Source organism: Chrysochloris asiatica, unplaced genomic scaffold (genome assembly GCF_000296735.1).
Source record: "Chrysochloris asiatica unplaced genomic scaffold, ChrAsi1.0 scaffold00110, whole genome shotgun sequence".
NCBI classification, from domain to species: Eukaryota; Metazoa; Chordata; class Mammalia; order Afrosoricida; family Chrysochloridae; genus Chrysochloris; species Chrysochloris asiatica.
The window spans coordinates 5,693,285-5,706,663 of record NW_006408628.1 but is presented as its reverse complement, the minus strand read 5'-3'; the positions used below and the strand labels follow the sequence as shown (position 1 = coordinate 5,706,663).

Here is a 13,379-nt window from a genome sequence, read left to right as displayed (position 1 = left end):
CAAAAGACTTTTTTGACTATTGAGTCCTGGTGTGGCACTGTTTGTTAATGTGCTGGACTACGAAGTCAGTTTGACCCACAAGGTTGATGGTCCAAGCTCAGCAGTCACTTCTTGGAAACCCTATACAGTGTTGGTATGGGTCGGAATCAACTCGATGGCACTTAACAACAACAATTGTTAACCAAGAAATATGAGGGATTAAGTCTCTTTTTTTCCCCTATAATATGAAGATTATTGAATTCTTACACAAAGGAAGACCCTTATTTCTGTGGATTTCTATAAAATTGTAATCAACATTTGCACGTTCATTAACTATTTCCTCTGGAATTTTAAACAACTTCAGCAGTATTTAGCTTCCTAAAAAGTTGCATGTAATTTTTCCTCTCTAAATGCTCAAGTGACCAATCAAATGGTGTTAGCTAACTTTTATCTTTCTCAGTATCTGCTTTTAGAGAATACAGCACTGTTTTTGTATCAAGAATATGCATTATGTTCTATTGAAATGTGTACAAACCAACAATTATTTACATCTGTTGTATCCTACCTTATATGTGAAACAAAAATGTAAGAAATTAGAAAAAGCTAATTAAATTAGAAATTAGAAAAAGCTAATAAAAATATTTTAAATATTAAAAAAATTTTTAATTTCAAAAGATAGTGTGGTGCTTTAGGATAAGCACTAGACCACAAGGTCATTTTGAACCAAGAAGTCGGCGGTTCAAACTTACCAGCCGCTCCTTGGAAACCCTGTACAGGGTGGCCAGGAACTGGAACTGACTCAAGGGCATGTAACAACAGAGGCCACCTGGAAACAGTTTTTCAGTTGATCTGAGTATAAAATGGGGGTGCAGGAGTCAATCAGTGGAGGTTGAGCCCCTCTTCTTCTGGGCTCTTAAACCTACTTGGAGCCATTTGCAGGATGTTTTTATATGCATATAGAACAACAGCTCAAAATAAACCTTACCTGTCAACTCCTTTGAGATTCAGACCTTTGTTAACACCAGTTTACATTAGGGTCTGAATTCTCTAACACCTTTGTGAATACAATGATCCCCTTGGAAGGGAGTTGAAATGTCTCAGCTGGGAAGAGAGCTGTCTCCTATATTTTGGGGTGGGGGGCAGCAGACAATTTCTATTCTGCAATTTTCACTTTCCTCTTATTCCTTGTATGTGAGAGAGGTAGATAAGCAACCATTCGCTCCTCCTTCCTTCCTCCCCACATCCCAAGACCATCTGTTCCCTTTAACCTGCCAGGCAGGGCTGTAGGGGAGGTAGATGCCTCAGCTGTGTCCAGCCTGGGACACCCAGACTCCTAGGACAGCGTCTGGGGTGAGTTGTGGATTGAGAATTTACCAACTTTACTCCTGGGAAGAGAAGCCCCTACCTCCTGCCCCACCTTTTGTACTCCATGTTATGAAGAGGAGACAGGAGACCAGGGAAGGCTAGCACAGAAGTTAGGGCAAAATGTGTGCATGGAGACTGTCTGGTCTCTTTCAAATCCAGGCGAGCAGCACACGGAGAAGATGTGGAGGATGGGCAGGGAGGCCCCAAAGACTCAGGCAGAACACACACACTTTATTTTTCCTTCCTTTAATAGAGACACAGGGGTTCAAAAATAAAAATTTCTTCCCCCTCCCTCAAATTTTATCCCAGCTCCCTCATAACCACCACCCCCTTCCTCACCAGAGGAGAGTTGGGAAAGGAGAGGGGGAGCATCTCCAGCTGGAGAGGGGGAGGCCAGGGTGGGCATCTAGCTCGGTGCTGGTCTCTTTCCAAATATAAATACATGTGTTAAAACTCCTGGAGGATCCTCCCCACCCACCACCCAGCACTCTCCTTTCTTGTGGGTGTTTTGGGGAAGGGGGGTGCCAAGCACCGGCTGACTGGGGATTACTGCCTTCACTGAGCCTGGGCCCCAAGGGCCTCCTGCTGCTCGTTGTAAAAGAGATGGCACTCGGGGTCGCCCCGAATGGTGGGGGCACCCTGGATCACCTTCCCGGTGTTGGGGTTCACACACCAGCATTCTCCACGCTGTCCATTCAGAGACATCTTGCACTGAAGAGAGAGAAGACAAAGTGAAGCTTCACGTAGCCCCCAGCTTTCCTTCCTCACTCCCTCCCTTCCTTCCTTCTTTCCTTCCTCCCTCCCTCTCTTACTTCCTCCTTTCCTTCCTCCTTCCCTTCCTCCCTCCCTCTCTTACTTCCTCCTTTCCTTCCTCCCTCCCTCTCTTACTTCCTCCTTTCCTTCCTTCCTTCTTCCCTCCCTCCCTCCGTCTCTCCCTCCCTATGGTAGATGGGTCTGGAGCATCAGACAGACAGCTTGCTCAGCTCGCATAGGGTTTCTAAAACAGGAGGGTTTTAAAATGCAGGTTTTCATTCCGAATCCCAGCAGCTCCAAACTCTGAATTGTTAACAACTCAACACAAGGCTGATAGGGCCCAAGGACCACAGTGATTAGCAAAAGACTTTTTTGACTATTGAGTCCTGGTGTGGCACTGTTTGTTAATGTGCTGGACTACGAAGTCAGTTTGACCCACAAGGTTGATGGTCCAACTCACCAGTCACTTCTTGGAAACCCTATACGGGGTCACTATGAGTCGGACCCGACCCGACAGCACTTAACAACATTGGGGAATCCTGGTGTGACGCTGAAGGAAAAGCACTGGACCACAAGGTCAGTTTGAACAACAAAGTCGGTGGTTCAAACTCATCAACTGCTCCTTGGAAACCCTGTACAATGTCCCTATGACTGGAAAGCACTGAACAATCACCATTGTTGAGATACTTGAAAACCAGAGAAGCAACTCTTGTCGATGGCTTCAATCAGGGCTTCCCAAAGTGTGCTCCATCAGCATTCCCTGGGAGCTTGTGGGAAACGTAGCTTCCTCCATCCAAGCCCAGACCTACTATAAATCTCTAGGAGTGGGACTCCAGAGTCACCTTCAGGTGACTAATCCTCAATCAAATTTGAGAAGCTTTGGTTTAACCAGAGTGGGGAACATCTGCCCCTCGGGGTCTGGCCCTATCAAGGCAACCGCAGATCCAGCCATCATGTTGCTGTTGTTAAGTGCTATGGAATCAGTTCCAACTCATTGCGAGTCTATATAGGGTTTTCAAGGAGCAGTTGGTGAGCTTGAACTGCCGACCTTGAAGTTGAAACCAACTTCGAAGTCTAGCGCATTGCATTAACACACAATGCCACACCAGGACTCCATCATATTGTTGTTGTTGTTGTTGTTAAGTGCCATCGAGTCGGTTGCAACACTTAGCGACCTTGTATAGGGTTTCCAAGGAGCAGCTGGTGAGCTTGAACCACCGACCTTGCAGTTCGAACAGCTTTGCAGTCTGGCACATTAACCCACAGCGCCACACCAGGACTCCATCATATTAGGAGTGAGTTAATTAAATGTTTGACTAAATTCAACAGGCAAATTTTTAAGTTGATATTTGGTATGGGCAATGTATGATTTTATAAATTTTGGCAGATAAAAGGTTTAAGCCTGGTTTAAGCCCACTTCTCTTCTCCAGCAGGCTCCCTCTGCACCCTGATACCAAGGGTAGCTGGATAAGTGGGGTCAGCTGGGACCCACCTTGGCCAGAGCTAGAGCTCCAGCCTCCCTGCCTGGCAATCTGCACCCCAAGGATTCCTACATAACTGTCCAACCTTCAATGGGTGAGGTGGGAAGAAGGGACTCCACTTGCCTGTTTGAGGTTGTATAGGCCATGTTTGTTGCAGTTGGGGATGTGCAAGGAGTAGAGGTGTTCCAGCGGACCTCTCTCATCGGGCAGGCGCATGGTGGAGATCCGCTCCAAGACTTGGTCCAGCTCCTGCTGGCAGGGAGTCTGCAGGGGACACAGCGGTGGTCAGTGAGAATGATGGGCATCAGAACACTGGCACAACCTCAAGAAGACTCTCCACCCTAGGAAAAGTTGGTTGTCCCAGGACTTGCCCAGTGACTAGACTATCAAACGCTGTCAGAAGGATTGGAGCTTTCCTCCCCTTCTGGCTTTGTGGCAAAGGCTCTGATGGGTCAAATGGGGTTTACTTGTAAATACTGAATTCAAGTGGTTCTCTCTCCAAGTATCTAGACCCCAGACCTCCCTTCTTTTCCATAAACCCAGCTAGTGCCAAGACCCAAGACAGCAGACAGTGAGTAGTGAGTGTGTGGAGTTAATCCTATTATGAGTGAGCAAGTCTAAGTGAATCCATCTGCATGTACGGGACCCATTTTGTCTGTGGTCCAGAGTCAAACAGCCTGAGATACTGAGGTCTCAGAAGCTAAGCGAATGAACTAAAAGTCAAAGAATATGTTGGTGTCAGAGCTGGGACTAAAGTGCTTTCTTTGACTCTAAGTAACACAGGATATAGATCTTACTGAAATGCCTTCCTCCAGCTGGGAACCCCCCTTTCCACTTTTTCCCAACCCCTCCAGCCAGTCCTGTCCTACTGACCCTGGCAGGTGGTGGCCGCAGCTTCTTGGGCTCCTCCAGGCCAACGTGATGCTTGCTACCTTTGCCCATTTGCCGGTGCTGCTCGGTCACCTTCTCCCGGAACACAGCCAGCTCCTTCATGCCTGACTTGAGGGGCTTCCGGTTAGCAGTGCCTCCAACGACCAGCATGTTCATGGTCCCGTCTACATGGTTCTCAACCAGGTCTCCCTCAGAGTGCTCATCATCATTGTCTGTAAAGAAGAAGGGAAGAAGGGAGGTCCAGGTTCCAGCTGCTGTCTGACCCGAATGAGCCTTACTGTGACCCGTAGGTTACCTCTTTCAAATTTCCCATGAATTCTTCAGTGAGTACTATCAGCTCCCTCCCCCAGTTTTTACAGATAAGAGACACTGATGCTCACAGGCTAAGTCACAGATCTGCTAAATCCAGGATTTAAACCTAGACTCTTGATGCCAAAAGAATGGCTCAAACACCCACTCTATCCTTGTCAACCTTGGAGCCAAAGCACAGCAGAGGAGCAATGGGACTCAGTCCATTTAGAGGTCTACCATTTTTCTCTAGAATGATCTCCCAGAATCCCCTAACCCCACTTTAAGTTCGTCATCATTTATGGTCTAAGAAGGTGCAAGTAAGTTGCACGCTGCTGCAGAGATCACTGAGTCGTGCACATCTGGTGGGGAGAAATGGAAGCCATGTTGCCACCCAGCTTCCAGCATGCTCTGCTGCATTGCCTTCCTGCTCTTCACCTGCCATCCCAGCAGCCTCCAGAGTCCCCACAGTGCTTTGCTCCAATGGCTGCTATAGCATGTCTGCATTGACTGGACTTGTTTACATCTCATTACACCAAGCACCCCAAAATCAAGAACTTGGACCACCTCAACTTTGTTATCATGGGGCCTAAGTCTCAGATATTTGTCCCACAAACATCCATTAAATCTCCTTAAATCAACTACCCCGGAGTCTGCTCTGACTCACGGTGGCCCCATTATGTGTCAGAGTAGGAATGTGCTCCGTAGGGTTTCACGGCTGTGTTTCAGAAGTAGACCATAAGGCCACTCTTCCAGGGGGCCTGTGGGTGGGCTCAAACCTCCAACCTTTGGTTTCGCAGCCAAGCATGTTAACGGTTTGCAACACCCAGTGAGTGACTCCTAAGTCTCTTTGGTGGTGGTATGTCACCAAGTCAGCTCTGACTCACAGCCACCTTGTACAGGGGTTCTGAGGCTGTCAGGCTTTAGAGGAGCAGAAAGCCTCATCTTTTCCCACAAAGTAACTGATAGATTCAAACTACTGACGTTGCCGTTAAACGCTCGTAATCTACTACACCATCAGCAGTCCTTTAAGTCTCTTTAGTCTTTCTTAAACCACAAGTAAGTCAACACAAGGAAAAGATTCCTGTTGTATGTGCAGCCTTGGTGAAGACCCTGAGGTAGCCCCAGCTGCCCTGGTCTCACTTTGGGCTGAGACATGCCCAGTCAGCGGGACAGAATGCTATGGTGGAGTTGTCACATCCTAGAGTTTCCAGGGAGACAAGTCTCAGCAAGTTCTAGAAGGACAGTGAATCTCAACCCAGCCCCCTCCCTTTGTAGATACAGCAGAGCCCAAAGCAGTTCCCTGCAGGTGCCAACAAGCTCTGGGTAGGTATGGAGGGTATGCTTTTAAACAAATCTTGTGCATGTTGTCTTCCCTTTGATGCACCTTCAAGAGCTTACAGTTCCAATAACACAGAAGAATGGCTTTAAAAATGTTTCTACACAAAAGCTTGAGGGAAGGGAAGGGGCCTCATATTTTGCTGACCCTTCAGATTTCAGAGACAGTATAGTGAATGCAAAAGCCCATGGCAATAAAACAGGGGCTATGATGCCCACCTCAAGGTGCTTGTAAGCTGTAGTGTCCACTCGCTGGCTAGCTATGAGAAGGGGCACCTCTTCTATGCCAGGATGCACTGAGTCCTGGAGCTATATAGCAACACTTGCTCTCACAGAGCGTCCAGCGCTCTGCCTGGGACTGATGGGACACCAGGGAGGCTTCAGTTAACAATTGCCCCCATTCCATCCCTTCCCGCTGGGCTCTAATGGCAAGCGGTTGGTTCTCACTAGCTAGAACAGAGAATGGCTATTGCCCCAGGGCCTAGTGGCAATCTAGATTTCGCCATAAATATGTTGTTGCTGCTAAGTGCTGTTGAGCTGGTTCTGACTCACAGCTACCTTGTATAGGGTTTCCAAGGAGCAGCTAGTGGATTTGAACCACCAACCTTGTGGTTCAAACCAACCTTGCAGTCCAGTGCTTATCCTACAGCACCACACCAGGACTTCACACCACAGTATAACAAACACCGAAAACCAACACTTTGCCGTGGTTGGGCAGCGTCACGAGCACCAGAACAGAACGGTGTTCCAAAGGGTTTTCAGTGACTCATTTATCCAAAGGAGATCACTAGGCCCTTCTGAGGTGCCTCTAGATGGGCTTGAACTTTCAGTTTCTCAGCCATCAATGGGGTACATTATACATTTACACCACCAAATGTGGTCAAGCACAGATGGATTCTTGCCTGAGCTCAGCAACCCCATGGCCACCACAGATTTGGATGGTTTGCTTCCAGGTTGAGTGGTGGTCCTGTTCCCTTGGTTCAATCTCTCTTCCCTCTTCCTGTGCACGCTGAGTGTAGCAGACACCCAGGCACCCCACGAGAAAGATTCTGCACTCTCTATGCTCAGCTGCCTGCCAACTTTCCCTGGAATTGGGATCTGAGTCACCCCCTACCCTGCTGCTTCATGGGACCACCCGCTGGGACAGAGTCAGGCAGCTGGGGCCCTCACAGAGATCCCCCATTCTCTCTTCAGATGGACACCAGAGGTGGAGGACAGGGGCATGAGAGGGAAGGGCTTGGGAAACTCTGAGATAAGCCCAAGCAAACAGGAGAGATCAGGTGCAGATAATCCTCCATTTCCTTCAAACTAACCTTCAAAGCATAATGCAGATGTTGACAAGCAGAGGGGAGACTCACTCACATTCTCACCTCCTCCATCTCCAGTCAGCTCCATCTGTTACTGTGTCCCATCCCTAATAGGTCTCTGTGCACCTAGACCTGTGGTGGGCAGTCCCAAGCTCCCCCTTCCCCCGGCTTGTCCCTGTAGTTACTAACTTGTTCAAGGAGCACAGAGCAGAGAAGACAAGCAAGAGAGCTAGGAAGGCCTGTTCTTTCCCTGTTGCATCAGGCTGTAGAGGAAAAACTCTTCAAACTACCCTGGATCAAACTGGTAAAGACAAATTGAGACCATCCAGGGATCCACACTCAACTCCCTTTCTCCCTGTGACCGCCCTTGGACAGGACCTCCGGCCCTCCACTCTCAGTGCGCCAGGCCCATCTGGCTTTAGGCCAGAAGCAAGAAGCATTCCTGGAGCCCTTAGAATTGCTACTCTACAGTTCCTGAGACCCCGTGTTTCACTCACACAGTACAGAAGATGGAATGCCCCAAGGATCTGGGACCATCTGTCTGCAGACAGGAAGTCTGTCAGACTCTCAAAGCTCACTTATCTGCCTGCCCTGAAGCTTGTCTGCCTGCCCTGAAGTTTGGACTAAGTCTGCCTCCACTGTGGCTATAATTACACATTCTCTGGTTAAAGACGAGAAAGGTGACCCAGGTTTCAACCTATCTGAGAAGGTTCCACTCACCTTAACCTTTTGGAGCAGGCTCTCTCAACCTTAGCACTAGCGACATTTTGGGTTGGCTAATTTGTAGTGGGGGTGCTGTCTTATACATTGTAGGATGTTTAGCAGCATCTCTGGCCTTTCGACCCACTAAATGCCTGTAAGCACCTAACCACAATGCAATATTAACACAAAACACTTGTCTTTACATCGATGCAGTTGTGTATTTTTATGAAAGAAAAGGCTCATGAATACGAAAGTACCAAGAACCCACAAAAGTCTTATTGAATTCATAACTCTGGCTCCCAGGAGATGGAGGTCAAATGAGCAGGTTTTTTGTTTCCAAAGAGGAAAGAGTTAGTTTCCTATTCCAAGATGCCCCAACCTCTCTGAGGTGAAGGTCAGTTTTGTCCACCTTCACAGAGACTACCTGGATTCAAGAGTATTTCATTCCTTTATTAATCCTACCACTGCCAGTGGTAAACTGAGGAAATCCATGGGCCTGGTTTACTGGCACACACCCTTTTTCAAGGAGGTGGAGCATCGACATCCATTTCTCTTCTGGAACAGGCTTCAGGAATCAAGCCAAAGGCTAGCTCCATATTGTGAATTCCCAGGAAGGGAAAGGAAATCGTTGACTGGGAGGAGATCTGAAAGGACTGCATGTTTGGATCAAACCCTTTAACCTTTCTGAGTATTAATTTCTCAAGTCTGAATTTTTTTTTATTTATTGTGAAGTGCCTTGGAGTTGGCTTTGACTCGTAATGGCTCTGTATGGGGTTTCCAAGGAGCAGCTGGTGGATTTGAACCATGGACCTTGTGATTTGCAGTCTAGTGCTTATCCTACAGTGCCACAAATAGGAAAGTTAATAATCCTGCTAAAATGAAGTCTACTACTTCAATGTGATGCAGTATTCCTATGGCTCAAACTCAGTGAAGGAAAAACCAAGTTTTAGAAGACAAGTGCAGACAAATGAGGAAATGAAAGGCATACAACTTACACAGAAAGTAATGTTTAATCCATGAGAGGCCAAATACACGGGATTATACACTACTCACATATTTCTTCTAAAGCTTGATTTTGTTGATTATATAAATACTCCATACAACTATGCATTATACATAGCTCTCTTACCATTTGATGGAAGTCATTGGGAAACATAGTTATTGGGAACTATATTAACTTTGTTTACTACATTTAAATAGGAAAAAGATGAGACTTTCTGCTCCCATGAAGATTTAAGCCTCGGAACCCCTATACAAAGATCACTACGAGTCAGAACCAACTTGACAGCACTTAACAATAACAACTACATTTAGAAGGAAGCGAGGGAGGTTGGTTCTAGGAAATTCATAGACTACCTTCTTCAGAAACTTCTAATATATTCACAATAATTCTTAGCTTTCTTTTCCCTACAAACCATGAGATAAAATAGCAGGCAACTCTGAGGCATCCTATGCTCCAGATTAGACAACTGGACGACAGAGATATGAAGAAAAGTCTGTTGGCTATACTAGAAAAATGATCCAGAACTCAAGTTTGCACAAAGCCAAAACCACCCTGGCCTGAAGTCTTTAAGGACAATGAACTGAGTAGGTAGTGAGGAGAAGGCTGGTGGTCCTAACTGCCGACTGTGTGCACGTAAGGGGAGGTGAAGCTCCCAGGGAACAGCTATGTAATGTTAGAGAATGCAAAGTCAGTTCCTTTGGAGGTCAGCTGTGGTCAAATGATCTAGCATGTGCCCACTCTGCACGTGGCCCACCCACAGACTAGAACTGCCAAGTCAGACAATGCCAGTGCCAGCAGGTAACAGGGGAGGGGACGCCCCAGTTAGACAATGGATGGTAAGGAGGTCTATTTGTTACTTTGGGGTAAAAGTTTAACTGGATGCCTGTTGCCTCTATGGGTGAGAGATAGCGTTTGTGTATCTTCCCGTCTTTTTTTGTTTTCCAAAGGTCAGAGGCAGCAGTGGATAGTGAACCCTCAGGTTGGGGTACAGGGACTTCGGCTGCAGTGTAGTCACCCAGGGCACATTCCAACCACATAACAGTCTCCCAGTTGGTCCATGCACTCACTGTTGACATCCACCTTCATTCTGAGCACTCCTCTCATTTTTCCCCACCCTCTGAGCCCTGATCCCCGCAAAGAAGTCACCCAAGCCTGGTCTGGCATCCCTCCATGCCACCAGGTTCCAGAAGAAGTTTCCTTTTGGCTCCTCAGCATAGTTTTTCAAACAAAAGAAGATGGTCCCCTTACTCTGAACTCCCCCTTCTGGTAAGAAATGACTGCAAACATCCTCCTCAGAGTGTTCTAGATTCACAAATCACCCAGGTTCTAGTATCACACAAGAGCAGGACCTGGGCTTTCTCTTTCTCATCTTGGGGTCTCCTCCATGCACCGTGGTTACCACGGGCCTACCACCTTGCAGTGCGGAAGAGTTCCATGTGCCCTGCTGAATGAAGTGTCCAACAGGGGGACCACCACCCTTTTTGTGGTTGCTGTTGCCTGTCGTGGAGTCTGCGACCCCCAAGCACAATGGACCAACACGCTGCTAGGCCCAGATGTGCCATCCTGGTGATCACCAGGCAGCCCAAACTGCTGTGATCGGCCATGCTTTATGGTCCATGGGAATCTGGAAGCACCAATGAAACCTGTTGAGCATCATGGAAACACATGGAAACACCTACAAGTGTGTGGTAGCTGCACTTGAGGTGCATTGGACAAGAGTCAAACCCAGGTCTCTGGCATCGAAGGCGAAAAATCATACTATGAGCCACCACAGCCCACAAAGCCACCACCATTAGACAGTAATGGACTCCCTATAGGATGTACAGCTTGTGAAAACGGGCAAGGAAATCCGTTACCTGGCCAATTAATCCCCTCTGCTCCAAGCCATCTTGAATCCTTTTAGATTTACATAGGAACAAGGTTCTTGGGTTTAAAGCGTGGAGGAGTGCTGGCCTGGCAGACAAAGGACTGAGGTTCCAACTCTGACTTTACCTCCATCCTTGAGCTTCTGAGTGATGTGGGCAAGGTATTTAACGTAAATCAGGGTGTTAGACGAGACCACTAGCTGCTCACTAGAAATCATCTGAAGAGCTTGCTGGGAGGTGTAAAACAGTTAAGCATTCTGCACTGACCTAACCAAAAGGTTGACAGTTGTGAAGCCACCCAAAGGTGCCTCAGAAGAAGGACCTGGTAATCCACTTCCATAAAGATCAAAGCCATTGAAAGCAAAGGAGTGTTTTTAACAACTCCCTTCAAACTCCAGCATTTCCAGGGCCCCCTTTCCTTTCTGCGGTTCTCTCTCTCCTGCCAGAGTTTCCTGATGAACTTGGCAGTGGAAGAAAAATACCGTTTCTTTCCAAGAGATCTGGTCTCACGTCCACATTTTGCAAAGACCCAGTTCTGTAAGCTCTTTCTACCCACAGACTCGTAGGTTCATAAACAGACTCGCATGCTCTTTTAGATGCATGCAGAGGGGTCCTTCTTGGCCAGGCTCGCCGTGTCATTTAATCTCAGGCTCCCCCTGTGTGAGCAGAACCAGTACAGCCTCTCTGGAACCTCCCTGCCTATGTGGTCTCTTTTTAAACACCAGGGTCATTCCTGGGATCGCAAAGACCTGGGGAGGGTCAGGGCTGAGGCAGACAGTTTGAGAAAACAAAAACATGTTCACATTCAATCAAGGTCCTCTAGGGCTCTGAGAGCCATGCCAAGCTGTCCTTGAAAAGCCAGGACAGGTTGATCTCAAGAAGGCCAACAGCACTAACAGCTTTCACTACTTCCCCTGGGTCCCTACATCTCGCCTCTAGTTCAACTGAAAAGCCATCTGAAAATCTAGCAAAATGACAAGCTGTTGGAGGTTCAAGTGGGTACAGAAGGTGCTTGGATGTGAATTTGGACCAGGCGCTATGGGAACAGGAAGTACATATTTGACCCATATATATGCACAGGACACACGCACAAAAAATTACAGCATTGTCTATGGTTGCAAAAAAACTACTAGCAACCCAAAAAAATCAGAGCAATCTGATATTACAGGATATCAGACTGCAGTTAAAAGGAATCTTTGACTTGTGTATATCAGCAATTGTTGTTGTCAATACCATCAAGTCCATTCCAACCTATGGTGACCCTGTATAGGGTTTCCAAGGCTGTAAATCTTTGCAGGAGCAGAAAGTCTTATCTTTCCCCTGAGGAGCAGCTAGTGGGCTCAAACTGCCAACCTTGTGGTTTGCAGTCCAGCGCTTATCCTACAGAGCCATCGTGCTCTCCAGTAGGAGACCTCAAAAACCTAAACAAAAAGTTGTGGAATGAAACCTTTTGCATATATTTTCAGTTGACTTTCAAAGAACAGATAGATAATGGTCACCTAGAAAGTACATAAGGCGCTCTGATAGCAGAGTGGTTATGAGTCGGGCTGCTAACCTCAAGGTCAACAGTTTGAAATTACCAGGCGTTCTGAGAAAGAGGAGGCTTTCTATTCTCATACAGATTTACAGCCGCCTCAGAATTCAATGCAGGTTCACTATAAATCGGAACTGACTCCAAGCACACCGCCACCACCAACAGCATCATGTACATGGAGTCCCCAGGTGGTGCAAACAGCTAACGCACTGGACTGCCACTGGAAAGGTAAGAGAATCAAGTCTACCTAGAGGTGGCACCCAGAGGTTCCTCGGAAGAAAGACTGGTGATCCACTTCTGAAAAATCAGTCCCTGACAACCTATGGAGCACAGTCTACTCAGATACATTGGGGTTTCCAGTTGAAATCAACTGAATGGCAACTGGCTTTGATTTTTTTTCTGATTTTAAAATCATATACAACCATGCAAATTTGTTTAGGCAAGAAAGATCCACACTAAACAATGTGTACTGGGGAAAAGGATGGGAGGGACACTTGATTTTTTTTTTTTTTTTTAAGATACGAGTATGTATTTGTTGTTGTTACATGCCATGGAGTCGGTTTCGGCCTATAGCAACTCTGTATAGGGTTTCCAAAGAGCTGCGGGTGATAGATAGATAGATAGATAGATAGATAGATAGATAGATAGATAGACAGATAGACAGATAGATAGATAGATAGATATTGGAAGCAAATATAACAAAATAGAAACCACTCTCAGTTCTGGATGGTAGACTGGTGTTACTACATTATTCTTAATTTCTGCATTTTAAATAATTTCTCTTTTAAAAAGGCATATTTTGCCCTCCTTTCCCCATATCAAACAGGGCTATCAGTAAACTTGGGATGTCTTTGGAAGCCTGGTGGTGGTGGT

The 13,379-nt window shown here is 46.8% G+C and overlaps 1 protein-coding gene across 1 annotated transcript in view; it reads right to left on the bottom strand.

Annotated features, from left to right (window-relative positions):
* Positions 1-1,899: 1,899 nt before the first annotated feature.
* IGFBP2 (insulin-like growth factor binding protein 2, 36kDa) overlaps positions 1,900-13,379 on the bottom strand; it is a 26,827-nt gene continuing 15,347 nt past the window's right edge. Inside the window, exons 2-4 of the mRNA XM_006867859.1 lie at positions 4,452-4,681; positions 3,702-3,842; positions 1,900-2,055 (exon numbers count right to left, since the gene is read on the bottom strand). Of these exons, the coding sequence (XP_006867921.1) occupies positions 1,900-2,055; positions 3,702-3,842; positions 4,452-4,681 (527 nt within the window). The remainder of the gene's footprint in view (positions 2,056-3,701; positions 3,843-4,451; positions 4,682-13,379) is intronic.